General features: G+C 42.4%; 1 protein-coding gene across 1 annotated transcript in view; it reads left to right on the top strand.

Annotated features, from left to right (window-relative positions):
- The window catches only part of ADAMTS2 (ADAM metallopeptidase with thrombospondin type 1 motif 2), a 1744160-nt gene that overhangs the window by 991820 nt on the left and 734598 nt on the right, over positions 1–17742 (top strand). The window contains exon 8 of the mRNA XM_078653324.1: positions 8812–8955. Coding sequence (XP_078509450.1) covers positions 8812–8955 — 144 coding nt within the window. The remainder of the gene's footprint in view (positions 1–8811; positions 8956–17742) is intronic.

Below are 17742 nucleotides of genomic sequence, written 5' to 3'. Positions count from 1 at the left end.
GATAAGATCTGGATCGAAAATAGGTATAAAATCAAGGAAAAAGGTATCCACATTTTCTCTAATCTTAGGCACTGTCTTAGATACATATTCTGTTGCAACTACATCTGAGAATGGAGTAGCCAGAGGGTTAAGAATTAATTTTGGTTTGGGATCTATAATTGGAATTAAATTTTGATCATTCACCAATTTGATCTGCTCATCAAGGAGCTGTTGGTTTATATGAGATAGAAATTCTTGTTGTATCTCTGTGGGGATCAACTTTGGAGTTCCCGCTTGCTCATGTAACGAATTAGAGTCCAAATCCACAGGATTGGAATTATCCAAAGAAGGCTCTTGTTCACATTCAAAAGTAATTTTCCTTTGCCTTTTTTTTTATAAAATCTACGGTTTGGTTTTCTTTTTTTGCATCGTTGTTTTTTAGATACTGTTATTTCAGGTTTTTTCTCCTTTAACGGAGAAACTTTATCCGGTAAAACAGGGAGGTTTAATGTTTCTTTATTTGTTTGGGGAATGAAAATGGGGAAGATAGGGGGTAAAGTATTAGTCAAGTTATCCTCCGTAGATGATAAGGCCTCGATCTCCTGGCTAATAAGAGCTACACAATTACCGTTAATTGGATTCTCATTCCTATATACGGAAGGTTCAGAAGGAACTGCAGTATGAGTGTTAGCTTTAACCAGGGGATCAGATGGTAAAGATACCTCAAGGGCTGTTTTTACATTTACTTCCTTATTTCCTTCCTTACTTAGATTTTTGGATGGAGTAATTATTTTTGGATGGATGACACCTTTCAATCCTGTATTGTGACTCAACAGTGCCTTTAAAATCAGGGTTACTGTATCAAATACGTTATCTGACCCATTAACTAATTTTTCCAAAAGCTGTAAAATAGATGAAATAAGCCGCTCTAAAGAGGATAAGGAGTTAGATATTACATTATCTTCTCGTGTATAAAAGTTTAGGGGATCTTTATTTTTAATATGAGTGGGGCTAGGAAATAAATTCATTTCAGGGGTGGAAAACTCGAAGTTTTTTGAAGGGGTACTGCTAAAGAGATGTAACCTAGGAGTAGCTACAATATCCTGTGAGATAATAGAGTTCTGTGCTTTAATTAATCCTTTCTGGGACTCAAAGTTTATATCGGGAAGGGTATAGTCCTCTGGGGGAATATGCAGAGAGGAAGAAGTACCAGGATGGATTTTTTGATCTGCCTTTAGAGGAGGGGGAAGATTATGTACTACAGCCATAACAGGGAAAACAGAGGTGTTACCTCGATCTGCAACGTTTACAGCTTTGTCTTGGGTTTCGGGAAGATGGGCGGGGTCTTCCTCTTGGTTCTTATAAAATATATCTTCTAAATGGGGCAGGGCAATGATACCTAATAAGGTACTATCATTTTTAGTAACAGAGGGGTCTCTCACCTGTTCTTTACTGTTGATATTAATATTTTCAGTGATCTACTTTATCTTTATCCTTATCCCATAAAGAGTATAGTTGACATGTACTTTTTAATTGTAAAGCTGACCCATCTCTGTTTCGCAAGGGGTTACATTTGGTTTTGGAACAAGCTCTACCAACTAAAACTCTTCCAGATCTCAATTTCTTAGTAGTCATCTTGTCTAGAGGGACAATATACGATACCACCTTAAAAATAATCAGATAGAAACAAAATAAGAAAGAAGGAAACACAATATAATCCGCTAATTAGCAGTAAACATTAAACACTCTATCAGTCCTGAAACAAAGAGGCTAAAGGGGAGTGGCCCAGCCCAGCCTCAATCGGTCTCAGTCGGTCACAGTCGGTCCCGCCCTTGTCCCGGGCTTCTCCCGGCGCCCTCCCGCGCGCTACCGCGCAGCGGTGATGATGTTCTACTTTTGTATAGCGGGGAGGATTAAGGGGGTGTGGCCAACAGGGAGAGCGGCACCAGGTGTTTGTGGTGAGGTCAGCAGCAGAGACTCTTGGATCCTGTAGTCCTGCTGCTGCTGCGCTCGCAGCCCTGCTGTGCAGAAGTCGTCACTAGGATTCAGCGAGACCTGCTCCCCTCACAGTGCACACCAAAGCAAAGCAAAGCGCCGCGGGACCCGCGAAGCGGGTCCGGCTAGGATTAGTGCTCTGTCGTGGAGATGGCGCTTAGGAAGAGAGGCAATAGCGAGCTCCACTGGCGTCAAGAGTCCAATCCAGCACAACTCTCTCGTATGAAAAGATAATCCAAATAGTATAGATATCCCGCATTAGGAACCTTAGTCGGGGATACCCCTCTTTCTCACATACACAAATCCATACCCAGCCACCAAAACCATCTTTTAACTCTTTGTTTAGTTTTCCCTATTCCACAATGGTTCTCATGGTACAGACTCATAATGGATTCTCTTAAAGAGGTGGGTGGAATGGCTTTATCCCCTCGAAAAATGGAACCTTCATTTTCAGATAACTCATTCCTTATTTCCCAAAATGGTTCAAGTTTATCTGAAATCTTGGTTTTCTCAGCCCAACCATGAAGCAAAAATGAAACAAGAGATTGCAAATCCTTCTCCTTTAAGTAATCCCCCTCCATTTTTTTTCTTTGACACAAAAAGAACCTTCATCATGTATTAGAGCTACGTGTAAAGAATCCCATTCATTCACTTCACATTCTTGCAACTCTAAAGGCATGCAAGAAAGAAAATCAGCTAAGACATTGCTTTTGCCAGGAACATGCTCAACTCCATATATAAAATCTAGTTGTCGCATTGACATCCTGGCACAGCTGAAGCTTTAAACAATCCTTCCATAGTAAGTAACTTGACCAGAGTTTTATGATCACTCCTAACAATACATTCTCTACTCCACACAAAATTGTGAAAGTGCTCTACAGCCCAAACACAGGATAAAGTCCCCTTTTCAATAACTGAACATTTTTCCTCAGAAAGAGATAGCACTCTGGAGGCAAAGGCAATACTGGATTTCTTTCCCTTCTCATTAATTTGAGACAAAACACTACCTAAACCTTTGATGCTGGCATCTACGGTAACTACACATTTACTATCAACATCAAAGCAACCCAAAACAGGAGCATGAATTATAGCTTCCTTAATGCTCTCAAATTCTTTTTTGCAAAGGTCAGACCAATGAGATTTTACATTACTTTTAAGCAATTGTCTAATGATGAATACCTTGCTAAAGAAACCTTCTACAAATTTGGCATAAAATGTAACCATGCCTAGGAAAGATCTCACTTCATCTTTGTTGGTAGGACGAAGGGCCTTTTTGATAGCTTCAACTAACCGTGGCTTGGAGGCAACACCCTTACCACATAAAACATGTCCGAGATAAGTCACAGATTTTACACCAAACGTACTTTTCGAGTGTTCAACTGTTAACCCTCTTTCTTTCAAAATGCTCAGAACTTCCTCTAACACACAATCATGCTCTGCTTTGTCGTTCCCAAAAACAAGGATATCATCTTGGAAGCATCTCACTTTAAGGTGTTTACCAAAAAGCTGAAGCATTAACCTCTGAAAAACAGTGGCTGCAGATGCCAAACAAAGGGCATTCTTTTATATTGACAACATTCCTTTGGAGTAATGAATGCATTTAAATGTTTGCTTTCCTTGTTTAACAAAATTTGATGGTAAGCCGTGGATAAATCAATTGTGGAGAATCACTTAGTGCTAGCATATCCAAAATCTTGGGAAGGGGGAACTTGTCAATTACAATAATATTATTAAGATGACGTAAGTCAACACAGAGCCAAATTTTACCATTGGAGTGTCTAGCTACTACAATGGGAGAAATCCACTCTGAGGATTCAATAGGTTCAATGATATCCTCAATGACTATTTTTTCCAATTCCTTTTCAACTTCGCTGCGAATGAGTATGGGGATGTCTCTAGCTTTATGCATTTTAGGGCAAGCATCATTTTTTAGAATTATGCGGTGTTCAAAACCATTAAAACTTCCAACTCCACCACTAAAAACTTTGGCAAATTTAGGACTATTGGGATTAAGAATAATATTGAGATTTCCTTGATCTTTCCACCCAAGGACAGATGGTCCACATTTTGCAACATACAACTTTCCTAAAGATTCTCTGCCTTCAAATCTGAAGGTAAAGGATCTAAATCCCGCTATGTCAATTATTTCTCCTGAATACCCTTCAGGACTGATGTCAGGAGTCCAGAGTTTGTTACACAACTTTATCTTAAATTTAGCATTCCACACATTTTCATTTACAATGGTATAAGGAGAACCAGAGTCCGCATACATCCGTACAGAAACTCCTCCAATCATCAGATCAAATGGGCTTTTTTGATATGTCTTTGGTACCACCATTAATGTTTAGCATGAATTGTTTTTCAATTTTATATTCATCTAGAATATCCTTCAAAGAATAATACATAATTTTCTTAACTAATGTTTCACCCTCACTTGAAGTGGCCTCATCAACAGATTTCACCTTTTGTACTTTTTTCTATTACAAACTCTAACAGAATGGCTCATTAACCCACAGTTGAACATTTTTCTTTCAGTGCAGGACACAATTTACTGTTAGCTAAATGGGAACTACTCCCACAACGATAGCATTTAAGATCCTCTCTTCTTTTAGTCTTTACTGAATTAGATTTTTGTTTAGATAGATTTTGTTTAGAATGACTAATTTCAGCAACAACCTGTTCACAAACTTCTTTATTCTCAACTTTAAGTGCTTTAGCACTTCTGCTAGATAATTCAGTTTTTCTAACTATAGCTCGTATATCTTTTAATTCTGCATCACTATTGATCCAAAGCCTATCTTGAATTGCAGGATCACGAGTGTGCATGACAACTTGATCTATAATAAATTGTTCTTGTAGGTGATCAAATTTACAATCTTCAGGACGTTTTTTCAAAGCAGCAACATACACATCAACAGTTTCATTAGGTTCTTCTTTTCTGTGAAACGGTTATCAAAGTATTTTAAAACATCTAAAAATACATTAGAATCACCCCGCCTGAGGTTTTAGTAATTTCTTCATACACTTTCAACCCACCAGGACCGACAGAATGCAAAAACAGTTTCTTCTTGCTCTAAGGTTTAATTTTCCCTTCTTCATCAATGGTTTTAATAACATTTTAAAAATAAGATTTCCGTTGCATCCAATTCATGCAAGGCTCACTTCCTGCAGGCTAAAATGCTTGCGGTGGCCTTATAGAGTAATTTTGCGTTGCCATGACTGAAATAATAACTTTCAGTGTCCCTTCTTCACCAAAAGGACTAGTTTACTGAACGTCAGAAATATAATGATGTAAAAACCTCCAAAGTGGGAGAGATAAATTAAAATGAGAAGTATCTGTTAAAGTATACCAGAAAATAAATACTCACAGTGGAGCAAATAAAATGTAAACAAACAGTTGCTCTTTTCAAGCGATGCGTGAATAGGTAGAAAAAGAATAGTAAATGAACATCACGCGTCAAAATGACACTATAAGCGCAGAACCGTTGATCCAAAGGAGAACTAGAGCGTGAAGGATCTTCAGGGGAATAAACGCTCCTCAAGATGGCCGCACGTAGATTTACGTAATACGACGCACGTCATTGGTAGTATGCAGACAAGCGTTAAGCGTCGTATACTACGTGATCGATGTGACGAATTCCAGTTCTAATGAAGAACCAAGAGAAGCAAAAGAATGCTCAGAAACTCCAGAGCAAACGGAGAGTTCCACAATGGTTACGCTTTTTTTGAATACCAGGATCCAACGGTAGGTTAACTGTTCCACACAAACCACATTACTGCCATGAATATGAAATATGAAACAAAATATGCGGTCCGTTGCAAGCAGAAAACAGTAACAAAGTGTTAGAAGAGTACGTTGGATTTAAAGAATATGGAGTAAAGTTTAGAAATAACATAGAATGAAAATCACAAATAAGGATGATGGGGTAAATCAATACTGACCCCAATTGTAGCACTCTGATGACTTGTTGTCTCCAAATGAAACTGTAGAATTCCAACGAAGTGTTGTCCCAAACTGCGGTACATACATCCGACGAGTAGAAGCTGAATAAAACATAGGTTCATTCCTTAATGGAGTTTCAACATGAAGATCATTGCCAAAATTGCAAAGTAGGACGCTTCCATTAGAAGTAATAAAGATGCTTTATTGTTGAAACACCATAGCAGAGGGGACAACATGTCAGGAACATCTCTCAACAGCAACTGCCTTCCCACAGCTCCAAAAAAGAATATGGAACTTTGCAGTACAAGGCTTGAGGGAGACAGAATACTTAAAGAAAAACAACCTGGTAATCAGATAGAAACACAACAGAGATCTTGTGATATGTACCTCTACTTTAGGTGATGCTAGAGTGAGCTCATTTTCATTGTGTATCTGTGTAATTTTATTTTTAGTATTTATTTGTGTGAGAAGTAAAGAACATTTCATTAAACAAAATATAAACAGTGGTCATCAATTTATTAAGAATTATTTTGCACCTCATGGAGTTCTTTTACATTTATTTAACACCATTAAGGCTAGTTCTACAAAGTGATTTAGCGGTTTCAAACCCTTAGAATCACTAAATTCCAGGGTTTGTGACCTCCAAATTACTGTTTCTTATGTTCCAAATCCATTTTGCAATTTAGGAAAATGTTTCAAGATCACAAAATGGGTTTATAAGCGGCTACCATTTTGCAATTTGGAAGGAGTGTGTTTTGGACATTCAAAACTGAATATGTACCATATATAACAATGGTTTGCAACCAAAATCCTGGTTGTAAACCACTGATCAGTTACTGGCTTCCAAGTTGGGGGTGGGGGGGAGTAACTGATTCGCAGAGGAACAAGTGTCCTCTTTGAAAATCAGGGTGTAAACATCAGGGTGAGTAAGTACTGGTTCAGAGGACCACCACCTGCTCTCACTGAAGTTTTCCAAAATGTAAAACAGTTTTTTTAAGCAGCCCAGCTCATTCATGTAACTGGGGTTGTTTTAATAATGGTCTCTATTTTGGAATGCAATCACAATGTGGTGGTCACCATTCCTGTGATTGTAGCTAATGGATATTAATTATGTAGGTTGGTCTCTGACCGCTGGGATTCATTTTTTTATGAACCAGTCTACTAGTACATAGGCCAGTTCGTAAACTAATGTTTTGGAAACAAAAGGTCGGTACACAATTTGCAACTGCTTTGTGCAACCACTATTATAGTACATCTTAGCTGCTTTAAATAATTCTTTCGGCTTTACTTTTTGAACTATGCTGCTAATATTTAATCACTAATTCAACAAAATGGTGGTAACTCTGACTTTCCACTTAAACTTCATGAATGTTTTGCTTCTGTCACATGGTTAATTATCAATATTCTTTCTAAATTGAATGACATAAAACTGAGGTGTTGATTCTAGGAAATCTTCTTAAACATGAACCTCCATTTGGTAGTCACTTACTCTCTGACCTCCTTCAGCCCCTGCTACACTGACCATGAATGTTGGTGTTACAATCAACTCTGTGATTACCTTCAGCTCACATGACAACAAGATTTCTGGTCTGTTACTTCCTCATGAAGAGCTTAGCGGTAATGTTTCCTCTCATTTGAGATAAAGCAAGATTGTTAGTGGTCCATGCAACTTTCTAATCTGGTTTGGATTAGAAGAATGATAACTTGCTTAGTTTACCTACATTTATATCAGTCACTTTCAGATTATGAACAATGCAACAGCCACACCTGTTACTTTTTACCTCAGAGGGCTTGTGCTAAATTCCAGTTAGGCTTCCTCCACAGGTTAACAGCAAATAAACTGATCTTGCTTAATACACTTTGCAGAGTGCACAAAGCCCTGCTTCAGCTCTCAGATTCAGCCTTATGTGTCCTCTTACATGCTTCATTCTTCTTCTTGTGCATTCTTGGTTCTCTGCATCTTTCATTGCACTAGAGCAGGCGAACACTTGGTTCTCACTCGTCTTACCAGTACACCAGAGGAAAAAGTCACCACCCACTTGAATACAGGGTGAGTCGTGTAGGGAGCAGCACATTAAAGCCAGACCTACTGACACTGCAATTGCTTGTTCTTTTTGGTTTGGTGGTGGATTTGTTAGTTTTCAACTTGTACAAGGCCTTTGCTGATGTCTGTAGTGAGAGGTTTGCAGGCCTGTCATTACTATTTATGATTGAAACTGCCATTGATTAATTGAACTTTATGCAGGGGTGGGTGAAATTTGCGAAATTAGTTTCACAGAATTACACTAAATTTTAGGAAAATACACATAAATATGCAGTATGCAAATCCATCTATTTTAGGACAGAGTGCTTCCTTGCATCAATTTTTTATGGGAGGATACATGTCACACTAAAAGAAGACACAACTGTGGAGAACATCTGCCATTCGCGCTCTGGCTAGTCATGTGCTCCCAAGCTATATTTTTCTAGCAAACGGTGGCATAATTATGTGGCAAGGCATCATTTCTGGAATTTATCGTAGCACAAAATTCCGAAAATGATGTGCATTACACTAGTGTAAAATAATTTTCAATCGAACATAACATTTTATTTTATCACGTGTCATCCTTCAATTTTCAAATGTGGTTCCCCCATATTTTGCAGTGTGCCGACTTAACACTTTCCCTTTTCCTTTTTGATCTGATAAATGGGCAGTTTTGCTCTTTACCCCAGTGATTTGAGAGTTCTACTGCTATGTCGAGCATTTTGCTGATTTGCCAAGCGGCTCTTAAGTGCCTGACCTATGTTCTTATACTTACCATGTATAAAGTAGTTCTACATAGGATGTAAACAGGAGAAAGTGTGGTAAACTTTGCCTTCCAGACCCTTACGCAAGCCTTGTTTCCTCTTCATAGTTTAGGCATGGAGCACGACGGCCAGGGCAATAGGTGCGGAGATGAAGTGAGAATGGGCAGCATCATGGCCCCTCTGGTGCAAGCGGCGTTCCATCGCTTCCACTGGTCCCGGTGCAGCCAGCAGGAGCTCAACAGATACCTGCAGTGAGTAACTCTTCAATTCCTAACTCTCTCCTTACCATAGGCGGATGATAAACCTGTAAAAATATCATGTTATGCTAGGTACTCAAGGATAAATTGTGATTTGTAGTCATTGTGATACTTTTGTAGTGCTTGAAATGTTACAGAGTAACAATGTGCTGACATGGAGAGCTTGCATGAGAGGCAGAGAAAATATACTAATAGAAAATGTAACAAAACTTACCTTTACTTGATTCTTCCTCACTTGGCATGTACTGCCATTCCTTTTTCTGTTTACATCCGGTTGCCACATTGTTAAATCACTTTTGTGTCATCACTCAGATGGCATGGCCTCTACATCCTTTTCTTAGGGTCAAGCAGCTTTGCAGTCCTGATATATCCGTGAAGCTTTCTTTATCTGTCTCCAGGTGCCCCCTATCCACTTTAGTGATTTTTACAATCTCATCTTTTCTATGTTATACTGTTCCATGCTTTGTCGAATTCTCCCTTCTCTATTTTGCAACACTAAACAATAATTCAGACCCTGAAGTACTATTCTAACACAGAGCCCTCTGTAAGGTCCTGAGGTCCGATGCAATAATACATTTTAAGGGCGCAAAGGGTGCAATTTACAAAATCATGGAATGTGTGACCGCAAAATGGCATTTAACAATTACTAAACCCTTTAAGCAATTAAGAAAAGCTTTTCTGAATCACAAAGGGGATTTTGCAACTGTTCCGTATCACAAGCAAGAAAGTCTGTGAAAGGGGAGTCCCTTCCTAATTAGACTTAGCAAAGGGATATATAAATAATGTGTTACTGCAATTGTACTTGCAAATCATTGAAATGTTACTGACTTCTCAGAGGAGGTGTTTACAGATTCGCTAAGGACGAGCTTGGATGATTCATGTTAGACAGCCTCAGAGGAAGCAGGCCGTGGTCCCTGGGACCATAGCCAGCTCCCCCCATTGCCATACACCAGTCCATCTAAGGAACATGGACTGCTTTACAATAAAATGTTTTTTCGTGGGAATGTAAACACAAGAATGCTGATGTGCTGTTTCTTAGAGGTCATCCCCCCTGTGTTTGTAGCCAATCACTAGGGGCTGCACATAGTGACCTGCCTAGTTAATAATATTCATTATTCAGGTCATTCTGTGATGTCCTATGACTGAAGATTTTGCACCCACGATTTGAGAAACTCTCTGTAGTAGATAGGGCCCTCAGTGTCATCTGAAAAGATGGTCAAATCCAGTTTGAGTGTAATTTGCTGGTGCTCTGAAAAGTTCCAGGTTGTACACTGATCCCTTTTGCATCCTACCCATCACCTATTCTTCATTGGACCATACTCTGTTCAGCTTCAACAGAACTAGGGCAATACCTAGTCCCCAGGAGTCTGGGTAAAACCCTATATACACATAGAGAGTTCCTGAAGGAATAGGTTAAAGTATATGTGAGAAAAGGTTTGTGCTTTTGATTGAATCTGGCATTTGCTGTCAGGTGATTATTCACCATTCACAGCTCCTGTAATCACATGGATACAATATTTGTGCCCTTTACAGCTTTTAGTGCATTCTACCTGTAGGATTTTTTCCACGTGCTCCATCACATGCCATAATATTGGATTTCCTGTCAGTAGCGTAACAAAACTTAAGGGGGCTCTCCTGAAAAGTAAACGAAAGAGGTTGCCCTTCCTGGCCCACCACCTAACACTTTTGCTGAGGGGGCCCTCCTGGAGCTTGTCCACACCGTGGGGCCTTACGTTACACCCGTGCTTCCTACTGGATTATTGGTTCGTAAGGATCAGCCATTTTGGCAGTATGTCACATAGTCCCGAGGATAGTCTCAAATGCAGTTGACCTTCGAGACCTAAACCTCAAGGATTTCACATTGGCCTTAAATCACTTTACGTTGCCTTCTTAATCATGGAGAAGAAGATTTTGATGGGCACTTCACACAAGACTAAGCAAAATCACACTGATCGTTACACTTATATATGTATGGACTTTGAATACAAGAACTGTGTGGCATATATCACTGTGTGTGCAATTGTTTTGACTCTATATACAGGTACACTATTCATGTACCTAATTTTGTATTGAAAAAAAACTTGTCAAATTAAATTCTTTATAGTTGTTGTATACCTGCAACAGAGTATACCACTTCAAAATAATGTATCCTTTATTGATGAATGTTGCAGTTGAGCTCCACCTATTTAATTCACCAAGATGTTTCAAGGTAATTGGACTAAGCATGTTTACTACCACTGTTCGTCTTTTAAGAAGAATCCTATGAAGCGCAGCTTGGGTTAGGGGCATGGTGCTTGTTACACATGAACACAGGTGCACATGCGTGTGTGCAGGCTCTGCGTAGGAGCCTACTGTTGTGTGCATCCCAGTACATGAGCACTATTAGCCTCGCGCAGAAGGCATTCTGATTTGGATTGGTTCTGCCCTTGGGTAGGCATTATAATACTAGTGGGATTAATAGTTAGATCAGCAGGGTTTACTGGAAAATATGTAGTGGTTCACCTTATTATACATACAGGTGAAAACTGTCTTAAAGTACAGTTGCATTCCACTTAGGCCCACACAGTCCTGCAGGGTGTCAAATGGGGTAAAACATGCATGCAAGTTTGAATATGCTGTTCTCAACACACTATATATATACATATATTATGCGACAACAAGATGTCATATTTCTTTGGCTCAGCTCATAATCAGATTACAGGCCTTTATCCAACCTGCTGGGGCAAGTTAACTCCTCTGTTCCTGAGCAGGGGCCTCCCCCCACAAATGGAGCTATTATCAGTGATTGGCCCATATCCTGGGAGAGGAAAGGTGCATGAAGAAACTTTGAAACTAACTATTAACTTGTCACACTGTACCTAGGGTTGGATCCACAAGGCCCCCTGAAAAAGAAGGAATGAAGGCCAGACATCTGGAGCCAACACAGCACTGGCTCGCCTTTGACGTTTTGGGTGGAAGAGATCTGGCTGTGATGTCAGCTAGTGAAGCTGAGGCCCGCAGAGAAGCTCTGTTCAGAGAAAACTTGACAGAGCCATTTTGGATTGTCCCAGAATGCTGTTCCGGAGTGTTGGGACAGGGGTGGAGAGTTGATGTGGCATCTTAACATTGACCAGGGCTGCCTTGCCTCTAGAACTTCCCACCTCTGTTAAAAACACCTGCACAATTGAAAGACAGAGGAGAAGATCCTGGATCTGGGAGTGCCAATAGTGGAAGAATGACCAGCCTCAAAGAGAAGCCACCTGATTCCCTGCCGAGATGGCCCCAGGACTACTATGGGTCTCTTCAGGGCCAGTCGCGTGGCCTTCTCATGCCCTCTGTGCACCAGTTGGGGGAAGACCTGGAGTCCAGTGCCACCTTAGGAGCTCTCCAAGAGTATGGGGCAAGGGAGTGCGGGCTGAAGAGTACTCTGCTAGCTGGTAGCAAGTGAGCTATGCAAGATACCTACTAAACACGAAAGGGCCCCTGTAAAACAGAAATGGGAGCGGCAGGACCTGGGGAGAGAGACTATAAGCACAATCCAATCTGCCAACTCCACATCACAACATTGGTATGACTCTTAGTAATTAATACAATATTATATTCTTGAAACAAGGCAATCACAGTAAACACATTTATTACTGAAATGACATTTTTCTTTAAACAACTCTCAATTTTTTTGATCTCTTACAATATAAGTGCATTATGTTTTCTCATTAGCAATTCACATCACAACCAAATAGTGCAGAAAGTAAAAAAAGTGTGTAATGTTTAACAAGCCACTCAACACCCCACACATACTAAAACTTTAGACTAACGTCATACCACAATCTATCATCCTTCATTCATTCTAACTAATTCTCTCACAAACCATTAAAAAAATATGATTTGTGGAACCAGACCATACCCTTACATACAGGGTGAAATGCCATATAATTTTTTAGTAAAAATATACTGCAATTGTCTTAATTTTCCTGAGAGACAATTCAAAACGAAATCATGTAGCAAAATATCGGCCTTTCCAAATATTTCATCATGGCCATTACTTCATCATAGGTATGGAGATCTCTTCTTCTGGTTCATGCTTAGTTTTTAGTGGTGCCAACCCGCTTTTTGGTGACACACCAAAGTCACAATTTCGGTGAGAAACCGAAGTACGGGCTTCCTTCCTCAGGGCGCTACAGAACAAACCAAACAATATAGTGACAGGTGGCAGACAGGGGCATCCACAGCGTATCAGGAATGTCTATAATAAGTTGTAGAAAAACGTAGTTGGAGGCAAGAATACTGCCAAGGATGAGAGCCAGGATATTCCAAGGAACTCAAGGACACCCAAGTAGGGCCACTCGCGGAGGCCTCCAGAGAAAGGCCAAATGGTGCCCAGTGGACATACTCATACTCGTACTCCCAGGCTTCGCAGGGATCAAAAGTCCTCAGTGGGCAAATATATGATGCAACTCTGCAGAAAAGTCGGTCTCCTCCAATGATTCATGGGTCAGGGTCCAGGCTGAACTTTTACCCTCCTCACACAAATGCAAGATGCCCCCACCAGCAGGAGAGGAGCAGCAGGAGCTAGGCAGAGGAGAAAGCTCGCCAGTAGACCCATGTCCCCACAGAGTGCTCCCTTTTAGAGGCCAATCGGCCTATTGAAAATGCCCATGGTTGCTAGCCCTGGGTACCAGGTGCAAAACGAGCCCAAGAAGACAACATTGACTCAATGGGGCCCAACATCCTAAGCACCTCAATCAATCAATCAATCAATCAATCAATCAATCATAACATTTGTATAGCGCACTACTCACCCGAAGGGTCTCAAGGCGCTTGGGGGAAGGGGTCCGCTATTGCTCGAACAACCAGGTCTTGAGTTGTCTCCTGAAGGAGAGATGGTCCTGGGTCAGCCGAAGGTGGATGGAGAGGGAGTTCCATGTCTTGGCCGCCAGGTAGGAGAAGGATCTTCCTCCGGCGGTGGCTCTTCGGATGCGTGGTACGGCGGCGAGGGCGAGGCTTGTAGAACGTAGCTGGCAGGTGGGCGTGTAGAAGGTCAGGCGGTTGTTGAGGTACTTGGGGCCCAGGTCGTGGAGAGACTTGTGTGCGTGGGTGAGGAGCCTGAACGTGATCCTCTTGCTGACGGGGAGCCAGTGCAGGTCCCTCAGGTGGCCGGAGATGTGGCTGCGTCGGGGGATGTCCAGGATGAGTCGGGCGGAGGCGTTCTGGATGCGTTGGAGTCTTTTCTGTAGCTTGGCTGTGGTTCCGGCGTAGAGGGTGTTTCCGTAGTCCAGTCGGCTTGTGACGAGTGCCTGGGTGACCGTCTTCCTGGTTTCGGTCGGGATCCATCGGAAGATCTTGCGGAGCATGCGTAGGGTGTTGAAGCATGATGAGGAGACGGCGTTGACTTGTCTGGTCATCGAGAGGGAGGAGTCCAGGATGAAGCCCAGGTTGCATGCGTGGTCTGTTGGCTTGGAAGTGGTGCCCAGGGCGGGGGGCCACCAGGAGTCGTCCCAGGCGGAGGGCGATGGTCCCAGAATGAGGACTTCCGTCTTGTCTGAGTTCAGTTTCAGGCGGCTGTTCTTCATCCACTCGGCGACGTCTTTCATCCTTTCGTGTAGGATAGTTCTGGCGGTGGCGGGGTCTCTGGTGAGGGAGAGGATCAGTTGGGTGTCGTCAGCGTAGGAGATGATGTTGAGGTTGTGTTGGCGTGCGATCGCCGCAAGAGGTCTCATGTAGACGTTGAAGAGGGTGGGGTTGAGTGATGATCCTTGCGGTACGCCGTAGATGACTTCGGGGGCCTCGGATCGAAACGGGGGGAGGCGGACTCTCTGTGTTCTTCCGGCGAGGAACGAGATGATCCACTCCAGTGCCTTCTCTTGGATACCTATGTTGCTGAGGCGTTGAACTAGGGTGCGGTGGCAGACAGTGTCGAACGCTGCAGAGAGGTCCAGGAGGATGAGGGCCGCTGTTTCCCCGTTGTCGAGCAGGGTTCTGATGTCGTCGGTGGCTGCGATGAGGGCGGTCTCGGTGCTGTGGTTGGCTCGGAAACTGGACTGCGAGGGGTCGAGGGATCCGTTCGTCTCGAGGAAGGCGGCAAGCTGTCTTTTGACGGTCTTCTCGATGACTTTGGCAGGAAAAGGGAGGAGTGAGATGGGGCGGAAGTTCTTGAGGTCGGTGGGGTCCGCTGTTGGTTTCTTCAGTAGGGCGCTGAGCTCGGCATGCTTCCAGCTCTCCGGGAAGGTGGCGGTTTTGAAGGAGATGTTGATGATGTCCCGGAGTTGGGGTGCGATGATGGAGTCGGCCTTGTTGAAGACGTGGTGGGGGCAGGGGTCGGTTGGAGATCCGGAGTGGATGGTGTTCATCGTGCGGGCTGTGTCACCGTGGTCCAGGTGCGGAGGGTGGCGGTGGGGGGCGTTGGTTCGACGGTTGGGTGCGTGGATGGTGCGCCGATGCTGTTGTGGATGTCGGCGATCTTGTGGTGGAAGAACGAGGCGAGAGAGTTGCAGAGGTCTTGTGAAGTAGTGATGTCGTTGTTGCCGGTGCTGGGGTTGGAGAACTCCTTGTCGATGCTGAAGAGTTCCTTGCTGTCGTGGGAATTGTTGTCCAGTCGTTCCTTCAGTGATTTCTTCTTGGTGGTGCGGATAAGCTGGTGATGCTTGCGGGTGGCTTGTTTGAGGGCGGTCATGTTGTCTGTGGTCTGGTCGAGGAGCCAGGCTTTCTCGAGGGTGCGGCAGTTCAGCAGTTTTAACCTTTTCAGCTATTGTTTCCTGCAAATGCCTTGCCTCATAGCATCTACTCAAAGCTAGCCCCTGACCTTCAATTTATACCGCCACAACTACTACGACCTCCACATCTTCACTGTGCGCAGCAGCCAACTCCTACTCCCTTTCCAGGAAATTCTTCTTTCTATATCAAACCGGAAAGAAGGTTGGCAGCAGCCAAGTCTAGAAGAACCCTATAAGAATATTCAATTGATGCTAGATCTAGGAACCCCCCCAAAAAAGAAAAAACGTGAAAAAAAGTCAAAGCCATTAAACCGCGGTTACTGCAAAAACCAACGGGAATAGTAAAGACTTACATAATAAAATCATACCAGTCACTAAGATATCCCACAAACTGACTAACCCAACATACAAACAAAATTATCACTAGAACCTAAAACTATAAGTCTTACTCTCAGCATACAGATGTAGTGTTCTGCTTAGTGACCAATTGATGACGGATAATCCTGTATCTGAATTTCTCAGGTAATGTCTTTTATAAGTTTATTAAAGATGTTATTCTGTTGTTCTGTACCCTATGATAAATGTTCTTACACCCTTTAGTTTCCTTTAGTTTTCAATGTAAATATTAAATAGAGCTTTTCTGTTCGGGAGTGGCATCTAAAGTGTCACATATGTATGCAATGCAAGCCCTTTAATGATAAGAGTCACTTTCAGCCAATTGGAGAAGGTGGCTAACTGTGGTTGAGAAGGTTGAATGACCATGTTTATTTGCAATTCTGGAGTATTCACTTGTGGGTCTAATCATTCTTGACGTTAAAGTGCCTAAAAAATCTTTCGAGTCACTAAAAAATGAAGTTTGATGTTTGCCATATTGCAACAGCACATCCAGATGTGTGAGGTCTTGTTCACCTAACATAGTAGTAATTCTCCTTAGGGTTGGAGGTCATCCATCTAGATATATGTTCTTCCAAGATGGGCACTGTTCTCTTTATACAATTTTCTGTTTCCTTTGCGATGCTTTGCTGAAACATACTAGTTAGCTCATTTGCTGAGCAACTCCTGTCGAAGGTCAGTGGGGTCTCACCATTCGTGACTTCAGGTCCCAAGTAGCTCCTCACTGACTTTCATGCTTGCATGGTTGTTTACATGACTCTTGTTAAACTGAATTGACATTAAAAAAACTACTACTTCGTGTTTTTAAGATACAAGTAGATGACAGTATGCACTTAAAAAATACTAGAGCATGGGTCTCCAGTTTTTTGTGTAATAAGAGCTACTTATGTTCAATAAAAAAAATTGTACAGAGCTACTAATATTATAAGCGTGCTAATAGTGACCATGTTAGACGACATCACATTGGTGCCATCTCCATGCAAGGTAACAAGCAGTGATCATCTCAGTGCATCAGGCGGGATTGTCAGGAGGTTTTCAAAGGCTGTATCAATTGTGAATGTCACTGCAGAATTAATGCATGACAGGAATGCCTCTGGCACCAAGGTAATAATATTTGTAATAAGTTTCCCCAACGCCTCACCATTTTCACTCAAATATCACCTTTAAGTATATTTGGGAAATCCACCAATTTTTATCCAAACGTCAGCTTATGAATTCTATAAATGCAGACACTTACGTTTAAATCCACACTTTTCAATTTTTGGATCCATATATTATTCAAACAGCAAAAGCTTCAAACAGAATCATGCAAAAACAACAATTGATAACCGGTATTTTGCACAATGGCAAAAAATTCCCCCCCAGTCACAGATCTGTGTTTAATCCATCGTTATTTTGCTCACCACACCACCCCAGTTCAGACATCCGGAGCAGGTGGCAGTAACGCACTGGGGAGAGCCGCGATGTGAGAAGTGAGTGGAGCGCGCTAGAGGGCTGCGGCGGCTGCGGTGATCACGCGAGGCCGCGGCTGAGGAGGCCCTGCTGACGTTGCTGGGCGGGGCCTGGAGGCTGATCACTTCTCCCCGGGGACGGCCTATTCACGGGAGCGGACATAGAGGCGGCATTGTGGGCACCCCCGAGGCTGGGAGCGGCACGTCAGTGAAGGGTCTCGAGCCTGCATCAAGCGAAAGGTGGAGAG

The sequence above is a fragment of the Lissotriton helveticus genome, chromosome 7, assembly GCF_964261635.1.
Source record: "Lissotriton helveticus chromosome 7, aLisHel1.1, whole genome shotgun sequence".
Lineage (NCBI taxonomy): Eukaryota > Metazoa > Chordata > Amphibia > Caudata > Salamandridae > Lissotriton > Lissotriton helveticus.
This window is presented reverse-complemented; position numbering and strand designations above follow the sequence as displayed.